General features: G+C 52.7%; 1 protein-coding gene across 1 annotated transcript; it reads right to left on the minus strand.

Moving 5' to 3' along the window:
* Window positions 1-908: 908 nt before the first annotated feature.
* On the minus strand, window positions 909-19,452 carry LOC122390127 (beta-1,3-galactosyltransferase 5-like). Its single transcript, XM_043382798.1, has 2 exons — window positions 19,204-19,452; window positions 909-3,106 (listed from the first exon to the last, which is right to left on the minus strand). The coding sequence occupies exons 1-2, from the start codon at window positions 19,249-19,251 to the stop codon at window positions 1,868-1,870; spliced, it is 1,287 nt and encodes a 428-aa protein (XP_043238733.1). The 5' UTR covers window positions 19,252-19,452; the 3' UTR covers window positions 909-1,867.
* Window positions 19,453-25,152: the final 5,700 nt, after the last annotated feature.

Raw genomic sequence — 25,152 nt, forward strand, 5'->3', positions numbered from 1 at the left:
TTATCCATTTTATCACACACCAAGCATGCAACTCAACAACCAGCGACAGCCGTTGGATTCGGGACAGTAATCATGATCGTGACTACCTACCTGACAGTTGATTTGATAAGATGAAGTCCGATGTATGTCGGGTCAAAAATGGCTAACCGAGCGTGGATGCAGGATCAGTGCTAAACAAATATGAGGTTTACCATTCTTACACTAATGTGTACGATACGCAAACATTCAGCTCTCATGGCTCCAGCCAACGTGGCGTCCGCGAACGACGCGCAGCTATAATCGAAATTCCATTCCATATTTATACCTGTCAGCCTATAATGCCACGGTTCCTAGGCGGCTGCGGCACACCACCTGATTATCTCGCCGGTGCGAGCCATCAATGCTCGCTTCACGCGCGCCCGACGCATGTCATTATCCTCTCGGAGGAGGCACGCACAGTTGGCCGCCCGCGGAGCTGGGATGGCTCTGATCGCCGGTGGCTGGGTCGGCCCGGCGGCGGCACTCTCCTGCCGGACCCATTACACCAGATAATCTGCTCCGGAGCAGCCCGCAGAGGCGGCTAACGGTACTGGGGGCGCGGCGTTTTTGTACCCCCGCCCGAGGCCCGACCGGAGCGGCGACACTCCTGTTTACACGGCACCGAACATAGATGGTGGTGGACGCTGGGCAGTGAAAAGGCAAGGATTGAGGCGTAAATGGCTGGGACAGTTGGCACAATGTTCACAAGAATGGAAAGTAAATGAAAAACGGTATGGCGTAACCATGGCGTAAGCATCGGTTTCATTCTCCGGGAGAAGAGATCGCAAGTAATTCATCACTGATATTGCGAAACAAATAATGCTTCACATTTTGCGGATTTCAGCAGTAGTGAAACCCAGGAAATGTTCAGACACCACATAAAAACCCTCTTAGTTGGTTACATATATTTGACGTCATGTATGTGTCTTGTTTTGTTAGTCACTCAACAGTTAATGGTAAATAACAACCAAACAACACGCACTCCTTCCCGTTACACTTCATCAATTACCAATGCCACATAAACAATCCCCACCTTTCGGTGCAATGCTTTACGCTCAATGTTGATCACATGGTAGCATCCTATCGATGCTATCGTGAAGGTCGCCTGTGCGATCTCAGCCCCTCGGCACCCGTGAAGCCGTATACGGTCAGCAGGCCCTGATTCACTCATCAGGTGCCTCCGGACAGCGCAGACACTGAGCCTTTGTGGCCGGTCATTAGGTGACAGAGCGCAAAGGTGGTACTGGGACGGCCCCGCGCGCGCACAATAGCCACTATCGGCCCATCATGGTCGGTACCGGTCGCCAATCACTGTGCGAACATTGCGTGCAATCATTCGTGCAGGTCAGAGTTGGCAGTCATCTAAAGGATACTGTGAATTTGCATCGTGCAGGCCCTCACGTCATGGTGAAACAGTTAACGCGCTTTTGATCAGTCATCAGACGCTCGACAAAGGGCGAAAATTTGTATGCGTTTGGTGCTATAAAACCTGTTGAATAGTTTTGAAGTGGTAAACGGGGCAGTTGTCGGGGCAGCGCATTCTATGAGATCTCTGTTGCGCTCGTCGCATCTGCTGTCGTCACTGCACCGAACAATGCGAAAACATACACTGATCTAATGGCCTATGAGCATCGCTCCATGGTGCCTTATCATAGCACTATTAGTGCGCATTAATTGGCACTATCTTCTCTCTATTATCTTCCTTAATAGCACCACTGTCACTCCCCAGCGCATCAATCACTATCACCTCGAGTTTTCACGGGCCCAGCAGTGGCCACTGGCATTGTTCGGAGCCCACCACTGACCTCGAGTGACCTTCAGCACGCAGCGGGCGCCTCCGGTCACTTCATCACGCCTTCTGACTGGTGCGCAGCGTCTTCTGCCACACTCGGAGTGCCAGCTCGGCCCACCCGGGCGCCGCCGTGTCCATGTGGGCCACCATGTAGGGAAGCGGGCCGACCCTCTCCGGCTCCAGCCACTGATGTAGCTCGTCTGGCTCGTATGTGTACCGCAGGTTCATGAAAAAGTGCCGCACGCCCGCCCGCTCGGCCGCCAGACCGGTGACGAACGCATCGTCCACCCAGAGAGGGTGCGGGTGGGTGCGTGCCGCCGAGTATAGTCTTCTCGCCGTCTCTGGAGCCGCCAGGTACAGAATACCGCCGCAGAACCGCGGGTACTCGTCGGCGGCCAGCTCTGAGCGCGAGACAGCCCACTTGCCGCGCCGCAGCACCGGTGTGCCAGCCGGCAGTACGTTACACACCAGCGTGGATGGCGCAGTCGAGCCGTGCGTACGCTTCATGAAACGCACTAGCTGATACACGTCCACGAACGCATCATCGTCTGCCTTGACGAAGAAGTTGGCAGCACCGCAGTGCTTCAACATCCAGCGCTGACCGAGAAGATGTTTGATCGTCAGGTTTCGGTACGTGTCGATGAAATCCGCCTGTACGATGTCGCCAAACTGGCGCGCCTCTGCGTCGATGAGTGACTGGGTGCCAGAGTCGTCATCTGATGACGGCCGTCCGAGCACGAACACGACGCGCACGCCAGCGCCGTCCACGTCGCGCACGGCGCCCCACGTGCGGCGCACCACGGCTCGGTGCCTCGCGTGACTCGGCGCCGAGTGGACGAACGCCGCCAGGTAAGGTGGCCGACCCGAGCACGCTTCACTCGGACTGTGCATCAGTTCGAGCCTCTCAATGTCCACCGTGCCGCTGGTCCACGGCGCGACATCTGCCTCCTCGGCGGTGTTCTCCAGTACGTCAGCGCCGCGCCGCCCAGAACGACTCGAGGAGGCTGCCAGTGCGTCCATCGATCCCGTGGCGTACAGGATGGTCAACAGAAGCACTACATAGAAGACGAGGAGGGCCGTCACCGCTGCGGCGATTTGACAGCAGGAGAGTCGACGCGGTCGGAGCTCGCAGGCTGGCGGCGAGCTGTGAGCGGCCAGCAGCAGCCGGCGGGGCCGCGGCTCCTCACTGGGTCGACCCCAGGTCATGAGTACCACCGGTGGAGGGGGAGGTGCCGCCTCCGGCTCACTGACAGAGTACCGGCCGCGCTCCCGGCCGTCACACACCAGACGACACACCTGTGAACGGAAAACGGGCAGAGGTCAGTACAAAGGCAGACAAAAGTCAGTACGAGAACGGACACTGGTCAGCGCTGAAACAGACACTGGTCAGCGCTGAAACAGACAGCGGTCAGCGCTGAATACAAGGGTCAGCGAGGAAACTGGCAGCGGTCAGTACAGAAACGGATAGAGGTCAGTAGAAAAACGGGCATCAGTCAGCGCCGAAACAGGATGACACCAAACGGGCAGCGGTCAGTACAGGAACCGGCCGATGTTAGAATCGAAATAGACAGTGCGTGGGTTCAGAGACGGCCACTGGAAAAAGAGAGCCCACTAAAAAACGGTCAGCGTCCAGTGCAAGCATAAAAATGTGACAAAATCTCAAGGATTTTGATATTTGAGAATCCCTGCGAACGTACATTTCACATGGATTCAGTATATGTTGCTCTATACAAAATCATCAGTCTCGGGTCTTATGGATGTGCCCTGTGCAGTCTGCACGTCATGGTCTGACGCCCTCACAGTGATGATCACTGATCAGCCCGGCTGAGTGTACCGTTTTCCCTCTGAGATGCGACTCTGACGCCGGTGCGCTGCAGTCGCGCTCGGTTGGGCGGACCGTTTGCCCTCTGAGGCGCGGGTCCGTCGCCCGTGCGGGGACGCGCCTCTGGCGCCATCCCGACCGCAGATCGGCAGCGGTGGCCGTGTCCCCATCAGCGTTGCGTGTCGGGGCTAATTGGAGCCCCGCCGACCGGGCGCCTGGAATCCATCAGTGGTAGGTTGGCGGCTGCCCGCGGCGGCCGGCGGCGGTCCGTTTATTGCCGGCCGCCCACCGGCCACCTCTGCCTTCAGACGAGCGGCGCCGACCGCGAGGCCGCCTCCAAGGCCGGCTGGACGCGCTCAGCGCTAACCGCTACCGGCCGCCAGAGGCGACAGTCACCGGACGACCGAAACAGCTGCGTGCCGACGACGTCGACACCTTTACAGCGTGACGGATTTGCTGCGAGCGCCGCCCTGCGCCCGGCGCCGGCCGCGCCGCGAGCTCAGGAAACCCTGACGTCAGCTCGCACGTGACCTGCAGCTCGGATTGAGTTGACGCACGATGAAAGCCGATCTGCTCGGCATCGTGACGCGGGTGTCCATATTCGTCACGGTTCATTACTCGCGATGCTTAGCGCGTCTGCTGATCTCACGCTGCCGCCGTCAGCAGAGCTGGCACGGCTGCGGCTCCGGCTGCGGCTCCGGCCGCGGCAGATCGAGCCAGTCATGGCGGTGACGGCCACCCCGGTGCACCGGATGTGCTCCTGGGGCGCCGCCGGACGCGCCGGGTCGGTCAGGAGCCGCCGGCCGGCCGCCCCGGCCGCTCGCCAGTCTTCTGTCAGCGGGGGTGAGGAGTGACATCCGGCCTCCGCGCACACCTGGCCGCACCGCGTCACTCAGCGACGGCGCGCCGTCAGGGAGGTCTGGTGGTTCCCACACTGACAGGGTCTGCCACTCTTCGCAGCGGTGGGGAAGGAAGGCGTCTTGACACCAACACCGACAGAATCGCCAATCCTTGGCGCAGTCTGATAGTGATATCACTGATGTGTAAAACCGTTCGCTGTTTTGAGCCACGTTATTTCGATTCTAGATAGCTCTCATTACACGGCCAGTATTTCTCCATACGGAGAATGGTTGCAAATCAATCGAGAAGCAAGACGCCATCGCGCTACTTCAGTCAACTTCTATGTATGGTGCAGCATTGAGCAATGAGCGTGATCCCAACTAATTCAGCCGGTCTTGTGTACTCATCAAGCACGCCAATTGAATTCGGCGTCCCGGTGTGTATTCTGTTTACCTGTCGATTTCGTCACGGTTCGTCACAGTCGGGCGTCACGGAGCCATGTCCACGTCACTCCGCGGAACGGTTGTTTATGCAGTCAGTGCCGGGAGACGGAGGGGAAGAGTCACACTCCGTGGGAGAAGGGACGGCGAACGGGCTGATAGCTGGCCTGTCCCTGCCCGAACACACTACAGGGCAACGGGGCGTGGAGCGGAGGCGTCTCCAAAGGATACGACCGTGGAATTAAGTGTGATGGTTGTTTTTCTTTCTTCCTTCAATCAAATCAGTTTCTGTCATACCTAGAGAATCCAATACTCTTGCCAAAGCCGGTAGGTGGGGTAGGTGTGTGGTGTGGAGAAGAGGCTCACCACCGTATCAAGAATCACTGCAGTGCCGTTCCGAGGCAAATTTCTATGATAGTACCGTTCGGGAGCTGGATAGTACGGCAATGCCGTTCCGTGTGACCGCGCGATACGGCTGCCGTTCCGCCTGACCGGTCTCTCCGGCGTGTAATGTATGCACAGCCGCCCCTGCACGGCCCCGAGTGGCCTCGGCCCCGGTGCCGGGCCGTGCTGACCGCCGTGCCGAGTACGTCACCAGCCCAAACAAGGCGCAGTGCCTCCGCCCCGGCCGGCTGCAGCTCAGCCAATACGCGACTCAGAGCGGCGGGAAGGTGCGGGGTGAGCTGCTGGGCCGCCAAGGGTACGGGAGCCGGTGGCAGATGACTCTAAGGTTTCGCTTATTTTTAGGCTTTAGGAATCTGACGCTTCAACTATGCTTGGATTTACGTAAGGTTTTGGGGGAAAATCATCCTTGTTGCTGGTTTTTATTCCTACCCCCACCGCTTTTCCTCCTTTCAGAATTGATTGATCGTTTTCAGCATCGTTGTTTCGCCTGGTGTATCAAATGCTGTACTCTTTAAACCAAACATGTATGAAATAATAATGGCCATCTTTCATCATTTCCACATGCAGAGCATAGCTATATAAATTCCACATTTCTGTGCATCAACGAGGTCAACAACTCAACGCGTACACACATGCTATCATTCACTGAAGCTGAGGTAAAGCCGAGTTTCTTTTCCCATCTTCCCGCGATACCGACAGGTCAACTACTCTACTCGTTCCACCTCCACTTCCCGTGACAGCAGGTCAACAACTCAACTCCCCGCCGCTTCCCCTGCACCCTCAGCGGCAAATTACCATATGAACTTGATGAGCGCATGTTTCGTGATTCCCAGCAATTAGCTCACGCTCTATAAAAGTGGCGGTGAATCATCAAACAGACGTGGGCTTCCAGCCCTGCGTCGCCGAGTAATGACTTTACAGGGCGGGCGGGCGCACAGCCTTATTATGCTAATAGACCCCATGAGAGCACTGGCAACGACCCTGCAGGGTGCACACTCCGCACGCAGCCGCGCAGCGGCGGTCGGTCGTGGTCGACCGAGAGCCCTTCAGCAGTCAACGTCGCAAAGTCATTTGTATGTCTCTAAGGATAACGTTTCTCTAATTGCTTCCAATCTTCAGGCCTGGTTATGGCCTGGCAGATCGTTAAGACATCCACTGGCGAAATGACGCTCTTCAACCTCGTGGGAAGGCCCACACGAACTCTGATTGCAGAGCGGATATGAAACACAAAGTCTCGCTATACATATGCGCAGTTTGTTTCATGAAACGCTAGTCACTTCTCAAGCTATTCATCTAAAAAAGGCGCAAGCTCTCAGCTGCTTAGGGTGGGCACGGCTTAAACTTGGATTCTACCGACTCCCTCCTTGACTCAGCCTGCAAGCTTTTGATCCTCCGAGGGCCGGCCGGGACCTCGGGCGGTTCCTGGCGTCCCACCGCTCGGTGACCCGGCGACCGCGGCTCCCACCGACCCAACTGTGGGACCGGAGCGGCGGGCAATCAGACCCGATTACACACATTAGCGGTCAGCCGCAGCGCCTGAGCGGTCGACAGGTGAGCGAGTCACTGACGCGACTGTTTCCTGGTGAGTGAGTGGAACAAATTATTTACCAAAGTTTCAACGATATATGATAAGGATTTCTTAGTGGCGTAGATAACTTTTCTACGACCTCCGATGGTTAAGTAGCTTTGCCCAATCATGGGAGGACATGATACTAATTACCAGCCAATTAGAGCAGGCAATGATACAAAACAAATTTAGTATGATGAAAATAGTATATAACTAAAATACCTACTTGTCAAACACACGGAGCTGTATCCAAGTGAACTTCTGAGTACCGGAGAGGACACGAGTGGCACTGCACAGTGATGGCGCATACACAGATGACACTGCAGAGGAGCGGCCTGTGGCACGTGTGACCGGGGCCAGCGACGGGCCGCGACTGGGAGCGCCCCGGTCACCACGGCTGCAGACGGCGGATCCTAGCTCTAATCTGGTCCCCGGATCAGCGAGGGGGCGTCCTCTGCGACCGCGGGGACACGACAAGGCTAAACCGGTCTCCTGAGTTACACAATCCACAGACACGAATAGGTAGATGTCTGGTATATTAGAGGATACCACTGGACCAGCAGCGGTGGATAAATATAGAGCGTGCTCTGTTCGCGGTGCAGGATATTGAGGGTGAGCTTCGCAAATGCAGATGGGAAACTTAAATAATTGTGAAATCGAGCAAAATAAAACTTAATAAGAAGCTGGAAGAAAAAAATACGAAAAATGAAACATCTGCCTTAAGTCTAGCTCTTCTTGCTTGTAGAATTAACCGTTCAACATCCATTCCAATTAAATGGAAAGTAAGCTTGCACTATGTGGAATTATAGACCATGACCAGCCCAGCTGTACTTCAAATATTTATCGCACCCACATTACAGCCAACCCACAAGGCACAAGTCATCGCGGAAACGCCGAACTATGGTGTTTCTTCGTTGTTTATTTCTGTGTTCGAGCGGGGATGTGCCAAGTCATTGAGTTTGGCCCTGAAAGACGATTTTATCACATCCCTCGTTGACAACCATGTCCAATCTGTGTGACAATTGATAAAGCGATTTGCCTTCGGCCCTCAGTTTTGCCGAATAACCCAAGCACAATGGACGTAACGGCATGAATTAAGCGATTTCCGGATGCCTATTGAAATGACGTTTGGCTGGCCCTACCAATGAAACGTCTTGCTGATAGGCCTGAGGTAGTTATGGTAATTCGTGCACAAATTCTTCGCAGTTCACACGGATAGCCTAATCGAGTATTCATTCGAAACAGATCATGTTCAGGAGAAGCTATACTTGGTCGGTGGTTTATGGGATGGTTCATTAGTTTTTGGCCTCAGCCGTCCTTGTGAGCGGCCACGAGAGGCCCGGCTGATTCCCACGAAAGTCAGTAAAACACACCGCGGGTGATGCAGCGTGTGAGCCATCGGTGGCGGGCTGGATACTCTCACTAGTCACTACATACACCAGCTGGGTCGCGCACCACTCGGCTCACTGTCCTCACGGCGTCAGGTCGGGTCGGGTCGAGACGGGTCGGGTCGGGTCAGTTTAGATCGGTGCAAGATACCAGGTCGATCGAGATGAGTGGATCAGTGTCAGATCTGATCGAGCCAGGTCCGATCAGCCTGATCTAGAGCTTTGTAAGTTACTACATTGCCTAACATATTCTCAGATCCAAACTTTTATCTAATTTCTCCTCTGGTCTTCAAAAAGGTAGGCATTTTACGGACAAAACGCAAATGTCATGAGACCACGGTTCAAAGACAAGCATATCTTGTTAGAGCTGTTCACAGCCATCCAATGCTATAGCCTCTTTTTTATTGTGAAGCCAGCACCTTTTTCTTTACAAAAAGTTATGCCTCTGTCGTCCGAATCATGAATTATGAGTTCATCCTTCGAAAAAAGATTTTGTCAATCAACTTAGAAATAAATCATTTTATGTAATTGTATGCACGATATTTTCTTTAATCAGATAACGTCTGCTCCTGAGTAACGAAGGACTTTGAAATGCCTCCACTCAGTAAAGAATGTTTCTCTAAGTGGCTGTGAATTAGTCGGCGTAATCGGACGGACGACAGCCTTATCTTCGAAGGAATGTGTATCACCGAAGATAATTATTCAGGATTCTGCTTTAGAACAAATGGGGGAAGAGTAGGTCGAGTGACTGGAATCATTTTCAGGTTTAGCACAAGATTTAACTCTTCGGAGAGCACTTATTGTCGACAACTGCATTTTTATTATTTAGAACCTTTGAAGGAAATTCATCTAAACAAAACAGCCAATTCATCAGTGACTCCTCGCCCGAACTATCCACAGAGCTCTGATCCCTCGTATTATTGGATGGAGAATGGCGCCTTACCAGTGTCACCGGAGTCCACACCATCGCCGGCTCTCTGAACATCAGCACGTGGTCTCGTCTGGTCATCTCAGTCCGTTCGGTCGGCGGCTGATGTAACAGTCATGTGTCCAGTTACTCAGTTAAACTTCATATTGGAAGGCGATGGAAGGGTCGCAGTCTCGGCACAACACAAAACATCCAGCCGTCCACTACAGTCTTCAAAGTTACGGGTTAATTGGATGGTTTTTCTGCAGTCTTTGTCGGGTTTGAGGGTCAGTTTCATTGAAGCTTAGTCGTCGAAAATTGTCCACTGTCCGTCTCAGTCAAATCAATGTCATATGGCGATTACTTGCGACACACAGCGTCTGACCTTTGTGCCGATCCAATCCCAGGGCCGCATGGCTGTTGTGAAGCTCACGTCACTTCTGACTTCGCTGACTGTCCAATATTGTTTTGTGGATTCTCAGTAGCATCTCGTAGCTCCAGAACACATCCGCAAACGGCATAGGTTCTCTTCAAATGCCTCACTACTTTCAATGACAATCTGCGTCTTGATCTAAGTTTGGTAATACGAGGTCATTGCTACATTCAGTAGTAATAAGATAGCACAAATGCTCTGATCCAGCCGAGTGAGACTGTTTTGCTTAGTCCACTCCCGTCACTTTTCAGTGTTCGTACATCCTGCAAAGATCGGACGCAGTGCTGAAAGCTATTTCGATCACGCAATCTTCATTGTCTGATAGGTCACGCTTCTGAAAGCCTGAGATATTACACTCAGCTGTGGATTATGTCACCTGCCCGAGATCAGCAACATCTCGCCACAGAAGCAGCCGCCACCTGCAGCGGCCGGCGCCGAGCCGCGCCGGGGTGACACTGGCGCCTCCTCGTGTCGCCGAGACGTCGTGACGCTGCCGTGACCGCCTTCCGCGCGTCACTGTGACGGGCGCACCGTGACGCGGCGCCCCGGTGCCGTCTCGGGGCGCGCGGCTCTGTGCCGGAGGTTTCGGAGCGTGCCGTCAGCCGCAGAGCCAGCCACGCGACAAACTCAGACATTACCGCGAGTCGCGCCTGCTCACGGTCGAGTCGGGACCGCGCGCCGTGTCAGCCGTGTGTCAGGCAAGGCGCGGGGTTACTCGTGTCACCCGTGTCACGGTGCCAGCCGCGGACCCCCAGTCGGAGACCGGTCAGTGGACCTGTCACCGTCGATTTGCCGGTACCGCCGCCAATGAAGATCCATCGGTTTGGAAGGTAATCGTACGGCGACCGAGGGCGACGGCCTTGCGAAGCGCGGGCGTCTTTGTGGACGGCGCGTTTTACGCCGTGGAAACAATGCGCCGCGGCGGCCCGGGTCGACTGCGGCTGGCTCTTGGCGCCGTAGTGGTACCGCTTGGCACCCAGGCCGCGCTGGTCGGGCCGGCCGGATGGGCGACCCAGAGCGCCCTCCCACGCGGTCACGCCTATTGTGAGCCAGGGTCGACAATCTTCGGCGAGTCAGCGGTCCGCACTCATCCATTATACCGGCCGTCCGCATACGGGGGTCAGAGGGCACCTCCGACCTGAGACCAGCGTGACCTCACCTCGGCCGCTGGACTGGATGGAGGACACCAGAGCGGTCAGCTGGCCAGCTGTGGCCAGCTTCACCAGCTGGGTACACAGCTATCATAGATCACTGAGCCCGGTCAACTAATCAGCTGTAGGTAAGTGCTCCCTGCACCAAAGTCAGTGACAGTACTTACAACATTCCTTATCAGTGACCAGAGGCTGTCAACAGCGGAACTATCATAGCCATCATTACCATCCATTTCCATGCTTTCATTCTCATCCATTCATTCATGCAGAGAGAAATTAGCCATTTCATAGCCCACCACTTTCAATTCGTTTATTGCTTCTTGGATTCCGAGTGCATTTTTACTTGTTTTCATTTTATATTGGAATGCGTTTTGATTTCTTGACGGTACAATACATGACCGCTGAGGTATGTTATTAGTTTATGTGTCACCATGGGATCAGCGTCCTCAGCAAGTATACAACCTGTAATGCACTTCACAAGTATCACACCGCAGTCTCGTTAGCCATTGTGTATCGTCTATAGTTGGTCAGTTAACGCCACCGCAAACAATGCCCTGCTGTCAGTAGACATATGACCACTCCTGGCTCATTTGTCACCATCGGGCCACATGCCGTTTCAGCTGCGGCTGAGTTCTCTGGGCAGTCGCACGCCGCTATTTGTAAGTACCCTCTGCTGGTGTTGCTCGATCAATCACAGGTGTTTGCCAGTCGGTCCAGCCGTCAGCGCGTTCTAAGGTCAGGTCTGGTGTGACCTGAGGCTGCTGTCGGGCGGGCGGCATCGCCGCGCGCACCAAGTCGAGCGACGGTGGTACTCCTCCCTTTCCTCCAGCCATCAGCCATAACAGAAGGACGGAAACAGTCGCCAACAGCCCGATGTCCCGGCGATAACCGAACCGATCCGTCAGATCTGTCAGCGAAGGAAACAGCCTATAGCGTGATCCGCTCTCACGCGCGCGCGCACATGCACGCACGGTATACGGGACACAACCATTGCTTCACCAATCGCCTTCACCAATGGCTTGGCTTTATCTTACCCTGGATTCTATACCCGACCTTTTTCATTTTCTTTTCTTTTTTATTATTTCCTCATCTTGCAATCGGAAACTCGAAAATTTAGTAACCGCGTTGTCCTGAACAAACATGACATTTGACATATTTTAAAAAGCCGGCGGCTTTAAAACGCACGCAATGATGGAAATAATTTTTAAAGACTGTCGTAAACTTATACGGATTACAATAATGCTGAGAAGGCGTGAACTTAAAAGCAATCTAAAACGACTCAATAACTCACATATCCGCGTAAGTATTCACTATTATCTATGTACGGCTTTGTATGACTGGCGTCCGGCACGGGCCCGCTTGGCTTCACTAATGACTCGGCTCCCTAATGGGCACACATGCCGGGCTTTTTGTCTCTGGCGTCATAAAATGTGACGAATGTAGCGAGGCGACAGCCCGCGGAGGTGGCGTCCGAACAAGGCCGGTCCCAAACCGGTCAGGGCACTGATGGCGACAATATTGGGTGAAATGGGGCAGGTCAGAAGCGTTGGACAGGATGGAACATTCAGGAGTTTCGAGTGAGGTTGGGACAGTCTGAGTCAGGAGTGTCGGATGATGTGGGACAGACAGGAGTGTTGGGTAAGGTGGGGGCAGATCAGGACTCAGGAGTGCTGGACGAGGTGAGGCAGTCAGGAACGCTGGACGAGGTGGGATAATCAGGAGTGTTGGGTGGGGAGGGACAGTCAGGAGTGTTGGCTGGGGAGGGACAGTCAGGATCTTGTCAGGGAGGAGGTGAGATGTCTGGATGAGCACTGGTCATGACGTCTTCTTTCCTGACAGTTGCAGACAGCAGGTGACCTGTGCACAGGTGTTGGCAGCAACGCTGACCTCTCCTCTCAGCCATGTCACGACGTTGACGGCGAGTGTTGCCGGCGGCGGGCCGCTTTAGTACGGACGCTGCAGCGGACACAGTACGGACACTGACGGCTCCTTCACATATCTGCGTACCATCAGTCGGACGAACGGTGGACGTTAATGCAGCCCCGGCCGCCGGCAAAAGGCTTAGATGGGACAGATAGTTCGGCGGCTCGCTCCAGTTTTTGTCCCCAAACAAAGACTGGCGGTATATCAGTCCCGGTACAGAGCGCAGTGTCTCTAACAGTGTCTTCGCTGTCCGACAGCCTGTAAAGGGTTGAAGACACTGGTGCAGGGTGCTGGAGCCCCCTCCCCCTCCTCACCATAGAGATCTTATCTCTATGCTCCTCACCCCCGCCGCTTTCGAGTACGATGAAGAAGCTGTGTATAATCCAGCACACACAGCCTGCCAAGGCTTACTCTTATAGCCCATTTTCCGAATATTTTAGGTTAGAATGTTGGATTGAATGATTAGAAACTCTTGGTTAGATATTCTGCTGGATCAGGCTTCGTATGACCTTGTTCTGCGAAGGTCAGATAAAAACGACACGCCTCTGCTAAGAATGTGCTATTAGCACACACCTCGTTCGCTCACAGATGACGCGAATATCCCCTTAATTTACATAAGCGTGTGTATTATCGCTACATGGCTAGAATGTCTAACCATTTCTCTGAAGTTACTTACGAGCTAAAAGGGAATGGCAAAGCATGGTCCTGTTGACCACAAGCTGAGTCAGACTGACCAGGTGTCGGCCTGGCCGTCACGTAGTCGCGTCCAGCCGTCACGTCGTCGCGTCCAGCCGTCACGTCGAGCGCGGTGGTCGGTTCAGACAGGAGGACACCAGTGGCGCGGCGCAGCGGGCCCGGTGGGAGTGCCTAATGAACCCACCGGGCGGCGACCACTGGCTATTAGAGCGACCCCGCGCCGCCCACAGCGCTTTTTACCGCCGGCTGCAGCAGGTGGCTCAAACTCGGTCCACAGCTAGTAGCTGGTCCGTATGGCCTCGGGGACAGCGGCTGACTGACTTGATCTCAGAGATAGGGGCTGGCTGACCCAACCTTAGTCCAGCGGCTGGCTGACCTGACCTCAGGGACGGGGCTGGCTGACCCGACCTCAGGGATGGCGGCTGACTGACCCGACCTTAGTCCAGCGGCTGGCTGACTGCTGATCTCAGGGACGGGGCTGGCTGACCCGACCTTAGAGACAGTAGCCGGCTAACCCAGTATCAGAGCATGGCTGCTGGCTGACCCGAACTCTCAATATGGCGACAGCTGGCTGGCCCAACCTTGCACAGACAGTGATGGAACGATTCATCGCTACAGGCACTGGCCCTTTTCTGCCTTTGGCTCTAGAAGTGACTTCTACTCGAACCACGGGTCCCTGGATCCAGCACTGCTGAGGGATTCAGGTTCCAGCACTGTTCCCCGGGACTCCTTGTTCAGCAATGCCCCGGGCCGCGCTCATTCCCTAGACAGAGGCGGACATCCTGTATGTCCGCTCCCACGGCGAACCTACGCTAATGTTAATCAGACTGCGCAGTGAACGAGTGGTGGTTACAGGGCATCCAGAGACAGTGAGCCGAGGGTGTCTGGTCTGTCCACCCATCCGGCACAGTAGTGCGCGTTTGAATTGCCATGATCATGAATCAATGAACTTGTCATTGCTTATAAAAATGACTCCACGGAAAGATACAGAAAAGACGCATGTCTAAGGTTGCCCCCCCCCCCAAAAAAAAAAAAAACGGAGAGAACGATTACCGAAGCCACCACATGTGGTTTCAGGCAGACCCCTCGGTGGTGGGTTCATGAATTTATCGCCTTCGAATGTGGCGCATCTGTGACGAACCAGCAAACAACGGACTCGCCATTGTTGTCGGTGGGCCGTGGCATAGCGCGTTTTTAGCGCGTGGACTGGCCACTGCAGTAGAAAGCGGCGATAAGAGCCAGGAGAGGAATGGGTGAAGGGCTAGATCCCGCTAGCCATTGTCAAACAATTTTTAATGTTGTTTGTTTCTTCCCTTGTCTGGCGAAGTTAACTTGATGTACCGGAGGTAGGTATTCGGCGTTGTGTGATACTGGCTGTATGCTAGTGAACGGTTATGGTCGGTACGAAGTAAACATCAATCATTGCGAACTAATTAATGATGAAGTCTAAAATACATACAGATCAATTTACAGTACAGTAGATTATTGAAAAGGCAGACCCCTACAAAAGTGTGATAAACAGCAATAAACAGCATAGGTACGTGCACGTATGTACCTATGTATGTACATTGTACATGCGTGCATGCAGTTGTACTTACTATTAGGTATAGCACGAGAACAGTTGGGCCGACTGCGCTCAAAATTGGTCAGACGTTGAGCCCTAAAGGAACCGTTGAGCTTAACCCTCGCCCGCACATGGGGGGAGGGGGGGGGGGGGTTGCCACCCCCCCAGGCAGTCTTTCTGCTCTGCACTCAACATTTTTAGAGCTAGAAGGCTGATTTTTCGTATAGCTGCTCGTCTATCCTTTCTTGATGTCCACTAAAAATTTCAAGTTTCTGTGATTTTTGGTTTCGGAGATATGACCTTATTTTTCAGGTCATGTCATGACCCAAATGGCCAATTCTCAACATCTTGCGTTTGCCATGGGCCTTGTGAGCTTTTGACACCCTGATTTCGGCCTTTTTTGCCAGTCTTACCTCCCACCTATCATGGAACATGTTGTTCGACGATGTACAGGGGTCAAGGTCAGGGTCAAGGTCAACCTAGGTCATCTAAGATAATTGCGTTTTAGGCAAGCTGAATTTACTTTTTGTGAAGTTTTTTGACTGCATTTTTGGTAAAAGCTTCACAGATCATGATTTCATGTGATATGGACCCAAAAGCAATCGGTGCACACATCAGTATACACACAGACACACACAGACATACAAACACATGTAATTGACCTTGACCTAACCTGACCTGAAATGACCTCAGCAGCAAAATTCTGGTCGGATAGTGTGACAAAGAGGTTCTAGCTGGCTTGGCACCAGAAAACAGCATCGTCATCGGTATTTGATAAGCACTAAGCAGCGCACTTGATATCCAACGGTGACCCAAAACAGCAACATTTTTTAGTTTGACCTGACCTGGAAGGTCAATGACTGACCTGAGAAGGTAAAACTGGGTATCATTGGATTCGTCTCTTCCCAAAGAATCTTTTTGGTCTTTACTGCTAAGCTCTATCTCCAACAGGAACGAAATGGCGCGGGGGGGTGGCAACCACACCCCCCCCCCCCCCATGTGCGTTCTAGGATGGGAAAATGGCATGTGCGGGCGAGGGTTAAACAATTTCAAAGATAAGATAATAAATGCCTGCAGGGCGCTCGGAGTGGTAAGTTCTGCGGTCTGCACGTGCGCACGTATAAAATGTGATAGGTAATGACTGGCTTGAACGAGGCAACCTTCCAAACAGAATAGCAGTAGTACCTACCCGGCAGGTTTATGAATTCATGTGTTTTTAGCAGTGTTCAGTGGTTCACTGCTCATGAGATCTGCTTAACCTATCTTTTCAAAACATTCAACACATTAGCGGTTAGTTCTACATAAGTCAGGCATTTGACAGTGCTCAGTGCAAAAATAAACTGATCTCTGAGCTGACTGCCATTCACATTTGTACGCTACATTGTACATTTACAAATTACAATAGGTATGTACCAGTATAACGCCTTTTGGGGCGACTAACGGAGCGAGCGGGAGGGTGAGCCTTGCACGTGCGAAATTTCGACGAGGTACCTCCAGCTGACTTGTGCACGGCACCCTACTAACCGGTCTCTAGCGATGTGCCAAATTTGAGCACAATCGGCCCAGCCGTTCTCGAGATCTGGAAGCGGCACCCTGCACGTGCGCACGTGCAAAATGGGTCCCAACTGAGTTTTGCACGGCACCCTACTAACCGGTCCCTAACCATGTACCAAATTTGAGCGCCATCGGTCCAGCCGTTCTCGGGATCTGGAATCGACCCCTGCACGTGCGCACGTGCAGCAGCACCCCAATTCTGGCACATGAATATACATTGCCTAGTGGGTGCCTACCTTCATGCCAACTCTCAGCGCAATCGGCCCAGTAGTTACCGAGATATTGCAACAATTACAAAAGTGACACCTCTTCGTTTTGCACGTGGCACATGCATAAGGGGTCACCCACATGCATCGGGAATAGTGCAATACTTGGTAGAAGGAATGAAGCTACCCTACAAAAATTACCGCATGTAAATCGGTCAAGTGGTTGCTGAGATATAAGCCTCGCAAAAGCGTGACCACGGCCGGCCGGCCGGCCGGCCGGCCGCTCATACTCAGAAATTTCCGTTAATCTAAGGAAAGACTACGCTCGCTTCGCTCGCTCCGTAACAATGCAAATACCAGTATAACGCCTTATGGGGCGACTAACGGAGCGAGCGAGAGGGTGGGCCTTGCAAGTTGCACGTGCGAAATTTCGAGGGGGTACCTCCAACTGACTTGTGCACGGCACCCTACTAACCGGTCTCTAGCGATGTGCCAAATTTGAGCACAATCGGCCCAGCCGTTCTCGAGATCTGGAAGCGGCACCCTGCACGTGCGCACGTGCAAAATGGGTCCCAACTGACTTGTGCACGGCACCCTATTAACTGGTCCCTAACCGTGTACCAAATTTGAGCGCCATCGGTCCAGCCGTTCTCGAGATCTGGAAACGACCCCTGCACGTGCGCACGTGCAGCAGCACCCCTACCTTAACACATGCAGATGAATTATCTGATGGAGACCTAACTGTGTACCGAGTTTCAATTCAATCGGCCCAACCGTTGTGCCGTTATTGAGGTTGCAATTTTGGGGGTTCTTAAAAAATGTCCAACCTTACCACGCGCCACGTGCGGTGGTTGGCAAGAACGCATGGTGGCCATCACACCACAGAACTTTTACGTCCAAGTGACATTCAGTAAAGAAGACCGCTTGTCAATCGGATGTCCCGTTCCTAAGATATTAGCTTTTGAAGAGCGTCCCCACGGCCGGCCGGCCGGCCGGCCGCTCATACTCAGAAATTTCCGTTAATCTAAGGAAAGACTCCGCTCGCTTCGCTCGCTCCGTAATCATACCACAATTCAAGCACATGCCGTATAAAACCAGTATAGCGCCTTTTGGGGCGACTAACGGAGCGAGCGAGAGGGTGAGCCTTGCACGTGCGAAATTTCGAGGGGGTACCTCCAGCTGACTTGTGCACGGCACCCTACTAACCGGTCTCTAGCGATGTGCCAAATTTGAGCACAATCGGCCCAGCCGTTCTCGAGATCTGGAAGCGGCACCCTGCACGTGCGCACGTGCAAAATGGGTCCCAACTGACTTTTGCACGGCACCCTACTAACCGGTCCCTAACCATGTACCAAATTTGAGCGCCATCGGTCCAGCCGTTCTCGAGATCTGGAAACGACCCCTGCACGTGCGCACGTGCAGCAGCACCCCAACTCTGGCACATGGATATGCAGTGCCTAGTGGGTGCCTACCTACATGCCAACTTTCAGCGCAATCGGCCAAGTAGTTACCGAGATATTGCAACAATTACAAAAGTGACACCTCTTCGTTTTGCACGTGGCACGTGCATAAGGGGTCACCCACATGCATCGGGAATAGTCCAATGCTTGGTAGAAGGAATGAAGCTACCCTACAAAAATTACCGCATGTAAATCGGTCAAGTGGTTGCTGAGATATAAGCCTCGCAAAAGCGTGACCACGGCCGGCCGGCCGGCCGGCCGCTCATACTCAGAAATTTCCGTTAATCTAAAGGAAAGACTACGCTCGCTTCGCTCGCTCCGTAATGACCAGTATAGCGCCTTATGGGGCGACTAACGGAGCGAGCGAGAGGGTGGGCCTTGCACGTGCGAAATTGCGAGGGGGTACCTCCAACTGACTTGTGCACGGCACCCTACTAACCGGTCTCTAGCGATGTGCCGAATTTGAGCACAATCGGCCCAGCCGTTCTCGAGATCTGGAAGCGGCACCCTGCACGTGCGCACGTGCAAAATGGGTCCCAACTGACTTGTGCACGGCACCCTACTAACTGCTCCGTAACCGTGTACCAAATTTGAGCGCAATCGGTCCAGCCGTTCTCGAGATCTGGAATCGACCCCTGCACGTGCGCACGTGCAGCAGCACCCCAACTCTGGCACATGGATATGCATTGCCTAGTGGGTGCCTACCATGCCAACTTTCAGCGCAATCGGCCAGGTAGTTACCGAGATAACGCAACAATTACAAAAGTGACACCTCTCCGTTTTGCACGTGGCACGTGCATAAGGGGTCACCTACATGCATCGGGAATAGTCCAATACTTGGTACAAGGAATGAAGCTACCCTACAAAAATTACCGCGTGTAAATCGGTCAAGTGGTTGCTGAGATATAAGCGTCGCAAAACCGTGACCATGGCCGGCCGGCCGGCCGGCCGGCCGGCCGGCCGCTCATACTCAGAAATTTCCGTTAATCTAAGGAAAGACTCCGCTCGCTTCGCTCGCTCCGTAATGAACCACATACCTGGCTGGAGCGGTTGCCGTAGAACCGCTGACCGTTGACGTTGATCATCGGCTCACGAGCAGGCTACATGTCCGTCCGAGTGGGAGCCCTTCTCAACCAGCAGCTGCGCCAGACCAGGCGACTAGCCGGTCCCTGAGCGAAGCGTCACTAAGTCCCTCAGCCGTCACACGGTGTCACAGGCGTCACGGGCGTCACTCGGCACGGCCGGTCAGTGCGTCCGGCCCCGACGCCTGGACCCGACTGGCTCCCGGCCGGCCGCCGTCGCCGCTCGGGCCGCCGCGCCGTGCCGGTCAGCCCGCCGACCGCAGAGGTCAGGTCAGTGAGTCGCCCAGTCGGGCAGCCAGGCCGACCGGACACGGGGACAGCGTGTGACACCCTTTGACCTCCTGTGACCTCATAATCGATGACAATGTTTGTTTGAACTCTGAAGATGGTTCCTAATCTGGGTAAACTTGTTTTAACCCTCGCCCGCACATGCCATTTTTCCATCCTAGAACGCACATGGGGGGGGTGGTTGCCACCCCCCCCCGCGCCATTTCGTTCCTGTTGGAGATAGAGCTTAGCAGTAAAGACCAAAAAGATTCTTTGGGAAGAGACGAATCCAATGATACCCAGTTTTACCTTCTCAGGTCAGTCATTGACCTTCCAGGTCAGGTCAAACTAAAAAATGTTGCTGTTTTGGGTCACCGTTGGATATCAAGTGCGCTGCTTATCAAATACCGATGACGATGCTGTTTTCTGGTGCCAAGCCAGCTAGAACCTCTTTGTCACACTATCCGACCAGAATTTTGCTGCTGAGGTCACTTCAGGTCAAGTTAGGTCAAGGTCAATTATATGTGTTTGTATGTCTGTGTGTGCCTGTGTGTATACTGATGTGTGCACCGATTGTTTTTGGGTCCATATCACATGAAATCATGATCTGAGAAGCTTTTACCAAAAATGCAGTCAAAAAACTTCACAAAAAGTAAATTTGGCTTGCCTAAAACGCAATTATCTTAGATGACCTAGGTTGACCTTGACCCTGACCTTGACACCTGTACATCGTCGAACAACATGTTCCATGATAGGTGGGAGGTAAGACTGGCAAAAAAGGCCGAAATCAGGGTGTCAAAAGCTCACAAGGCCCATGGCAAACGCAAGATGTTGAGAATTGGCCATTTGGGTCATGACATGACCTGAAAAACAAGGTCATATCTCTGAAACCAAAAATCACAGAAACTTGAAATTTTCAGTGGACATCAAGAAAGGATAGACGAGCAGCTATACGAAAAATCAGCCTTCTAGCTCTAAAAATGTTGAGTGCAGAGCAGAAAGACTGCCTGGGGGGGGTGGCAACCACCCCCCCCCATGTGCGGGCGAGGGTTAAGAAAAGGTCTCAAATGATTATCTTGCAATGTGAGAAAAGAAAAATAACTGATGTTATTTTTCGGACCTTAAGGATTTTTATTTTAGTTATCTTTTAAAAGATAGATACCTACTTTAAATATTTAATAATTTTCGATTATTTTTTTAATTTTAATCATTTAATATAGTTTTTTCTATAAAGGAATGTCATTTACTTAACAACAGCGAGCTGAGGCTTGGAAGGTAGTCTAACTAGTCATGCGGCCGGTGACTGCCGGGTGCCGTCGCCTGCTTCCCGGCCGGCAGAGAGCAGCAAACACAGTCATTAGGCGCCCGGACGACGACGTACCGGCTAACGGCCTAGTACCCACTGAAGGACAGACGGACAGACGGACAGACGGACAGACGGACAGACGGACAGACGGACAGACGGACAGACGGACAGACGGACAGACGGACAGACGGACAGACGGACAAACAAACAAACAAAATGGTGCCTTCCATCGGGACACACCAGCACCAGTCGGACATTTTAGAAAGCTTTAGGTAGGGGAGAGTGGGGCAAAGCGGCCACCCGGGGCAAAGCGGCCACCCATCGTTTTAGCCCTTCGTAGCTGGCGTCAGTTCCAATTTATGGTTTCCAATTATACTTCTCTTCACGGTCGTTCGAATGAGCTAGACCGGGGTTTCAGGCCCATCACCATTGTTCTGTGAAACACGGAAAAGCATTTCTTGCCATGTTACCAACTATGTTTACAATTTTCAAATGTTATGTTATTTCATAACCGTTTGGAATTTTTTATAAGCGTTCTTGTCCATGCATTGCATGGTTATCGTACATGCATTCTACCAATTTTAATGTTTTTTACCCCACTAAAAGCTAAGCTGGAATATTTTTGTCTCGGACGGTATGCGCGGGGCAAAGTGGCCGGGGCAAAGTGGCCACCCCCCTATTGGCCATAAGTTGTTTCCATCTGGATAAAAAACATTATTTATATTCAAATGTGTCGTCATGCATTCATCTTGGCCACTTTTCAGTTGCATGAGTTACCAAATAATGCAATTAAATGTTTTTTCATGAAAATCCTTTCTTTGTTTACCTACAGGTGGAAGATAATAACGTAAACATCCATCCTCGCTTAAACCTTGTCACCATCAAATACCCTAGTCGTACATGAGGCAACTATGTTGTTTCTCATATCGGGACTTGAGAAGACGCCGGTGGCCGCTTTGCCCCAGGGTATGGGGCAAAGTGGCCAATATGCATAGGTTTAAAGTTTTGTCGATATCTTTTATATGTGAACGCCTTTGGAAATAAAACGCAGTTGAAATGAAAGGCAACTTAATAGGGATCACATTGGTATAGAAAGAATCTTTCCAAGTTTAAAAATCAAGCGTTGGCATCGTGAGAAGCGTTAGGGTGGCCGCTTTGCCCCACTCTCCCCTATAGGTTACTTTCTGATCAGGATGTCTCTTGCGACGAATGCGATTCATCGTAGGTATGCATCTCACCCTACCACACCGTCAACATCTTCATCTTATAAACCATCGCTGTCGACATCTTGATCACGCGTTCTCGTCTTGCCATGCTAAGCAAGTGAAGTGACGCATCAGTGAAGCAAAAACGAGCCGCCTTGACCGGCAGCCGGCGCGGCGGGGCGGATTGGACTATATACTCCGGATAAGGCCGCCTCCAGCCCTGTCGTATGGTGCCGGTATCAGTCAGCAAATTAGGGTGATCCGACTGTAGGGTGGCGCCGTGGATGGTCAGGCCGACGGTTGGGTCATCAATGATACGACGTTGGTGGCGGTCGGAATTCGTAAGCCTGTTCTGCTTTTTGTATTGTTGGGAGAAAGCTCTTTCGAACTAAAAAGACTGTTGCTGAGCCATGGGATGCTATGATAGGGCGTAGACATTGGGCTGTACGGGACACCGACGTGAGCCGACAGTTCTAGCCGGAGTCGGAGTCGGAATAGGAGTCGATTTTGGAAGCCGAAGCCGGAGTCGGAGTCGGAGTTACCAAAAATCCATTGACTCCGCACCCCTGCCAGCTCTGCGGTGCGGTGTTGGAGCCGGAGTTGGAGTCGGTCGAAGTCGACAATTCTGCCCGGAGTCTGAGTCGGAGTCACCGAAAATCCATCAACTCCGCAGCCCTGGTGATACCTATGGCTGATGTACCTAAAATACCTGCCATATCAAAACGAGCTAGAACGTATCGTACTGAAGAGTGTCGGGTGTGCAGCCATCCACAGCGGGCCGGCGATCCCGCCCACCGTCCGCCACCGCGCTGCCCCTCGAAGCATGTACCAGAACTACAGCTTCTTGACCCAGCCCCACAGAGGGCAGCACACTGTTGTCAGGTCCGAGCCCGAGGATCTGGGAACGCCGCATTGCACAGTCGCCACGCTATACATTTATGTCAACTTTACAGCGGTATGCTTAGTGTTATATCCTTTTGCTAGACTGAAGATGTCACTTACGTTAACACGTTATCACTGATTCCTTTCCTATATGACCTGGGGTTAGGTCAGATCCATAACATAATCATATTAACCCTCGCCGGACGGACCTTTTGTTTTGTTTTTTTCATACGCGCCGTCCGAAGGGGGGAAGGGTTGGTACGACCCCCTCGCCGTTTCGCTATGGTGGTAGAGCGTCGCGAAAAAAACGAGCCTGTGCGTCGTTACGAGACGCAGCGACTAATAGTTCGCTTTTTAAGTTCGACCCTCACTGTGATCGTCTCTTTGAACACAGTACGAGAATTGCTAGCCGAATTACTGAGAAAACTGACTGGGCACATTGATTTCACAGACGATTAACTTTGCTCAAAATCATTTCTCCTTGGCTCCTATTTCCCAGACTCGTAGATGGTATTTGCCTATATATACCAGTATAGCGCCTTTTGGGGCGACTAACGGAGCGAGCGAGGGGGTGAGTCTTGCACGTGCGAAATTTCGAGGGGGTACCTCCAACTGACTTGTGCACGGCACCTTACTGACCGGTTTCTAGCGATGTGCCAAATTTGAGCACAATCGGCCCAGCCGTTCTCGAGATCTGGGAGCGGCACCCTGCACGTGCGCACGTGCAAAATGGGTCCCAACTGACTTGTGCACGGCACCCTACTAACTGGTCCCTCGCCGTGTACCAAATTTGAGCGCCATCGGTCTAGCCGTTCTCGAGATCTGGAAACGACCCCTGCACGTGCGCACGTGCAGCAGCACCCCAACTCTGGTACATGGATATGCAGTGCCTAGTGGGTGCCTACCTACATGCCAACTTTCAGCGCAATCGGCCAAGTAGTTACCGAAATATTGCAACAATTACAAAACTGACACCTCTTCGTTTTGCACGTGGCACGTGCATAAGGGGTCACCCACATGCATCGGGAATAGTCCAATACTTGGTAGAAGGAATGAAGCTACCCTACAAAAATTACCGCGTGTAAATCGGTCAAGTGGTTGCTGAGATATAACCCTCGCCGGCCGAGGGGGGGGGGGCGGGTGCCGCCCCCCCCCCCATAGGGTTTTTTCGCGATAGCTCCAAACACGCTGGCGATAGAGAGCTGAAACTTGGCATACCTGACCTTTGATCCAAGCCGGATCTTTTGACACCAACCGCATTTTTGGGTCAGGTCAGGTCACTGACCTATGACGTCATAAGTGAACCTCTGCACGGTCTTCAGATGTCGCAACTTCGCAACGCCCTCACTGCCAGAGGAGATGTCACAGGGAAATGAAACTTGCAGGATCTAGTATCCATTATGAGTCCCACAACTTGTATATCTCGGATTTTTCCTAAAGGTCAAATGAGGTCAGGTCATTTTCGTGACCTCACCATTATAAGTCAATGGGGAAAAATTCAAACTGCTATTCTGGCGCCGGGAACGATCTCCAACTATCTCAAGCACACAGAATCGTGATTTTATGCACTCCTTGCAAGGTTAGATGCGTCACTTTTGCAATGTTGACCTTGCGTGACGTCATTTATGACGTCATCAAGGTCATATTAGTTTTTCGTCAATAACTCTTGATCAAATTGAGCTAGCGAGTCGGGAAAGCCACCAATGGACTCAGGAAGACCTGCCAAATCGAATGATATGCGACATGACCTCTTTCGACCAACTTCGTGACCTGGGGGTGCTGACCTGACCTTGACCTGAGGTCAACACCCCAAGTTGACCTGACCCGGACAAAAAGTATATCATTCGACGCGCCTGAGCGAGACGAATACGATGCTGCCAAAATCGGCGCTCTGCGGCCGTTTTTTGCGAAGTTATTCACCAAAAACTGAACCGTACCTTGGGGCACTTGACCTGACCTCAGAGGTCACCGGTTGACCTAGGACCTTAAAATTGGGTGCCAATCTCTGCGTCTCGTAACGGCGCACACGCTCGTTTTTTTCCGCGACGCGCTAGCTCCACCAGGGGCGAAACGGCGAGGGGGGGGTCGTACCCGCCCCCCCCCCCCTCGGCCGGCGCGTATGTAGAAAACCAATAGGTCCGGCGAGGGATAAGCCTCGCAAAAGCGTCCGCACGGCCGGCCGGCCGGCCGGCCGCTCATACTCAGAAATTTCCGTTAATCTAAGTAAAGACTCCGCTCGCTTCG

Source organism: Amphibalanus amphitrite, unplaced genomic scaffold (assembly GCF_019059575.1).
Source record: "Amphibalanus amphitrite isolate SeventyFive unplaced genomic scaffold, NRLGWU_Aamphi_draft 000383F_arrow, whole genome shotgun sequence".
NCBI classification, from domain to species: domain Eukaryota; kingdom Metazoa; phylum Arthropoda; class Thecostraca; order Balanomorpha; family Balanidae; genus Amphibalanus; species Amphibalanus amphitrite.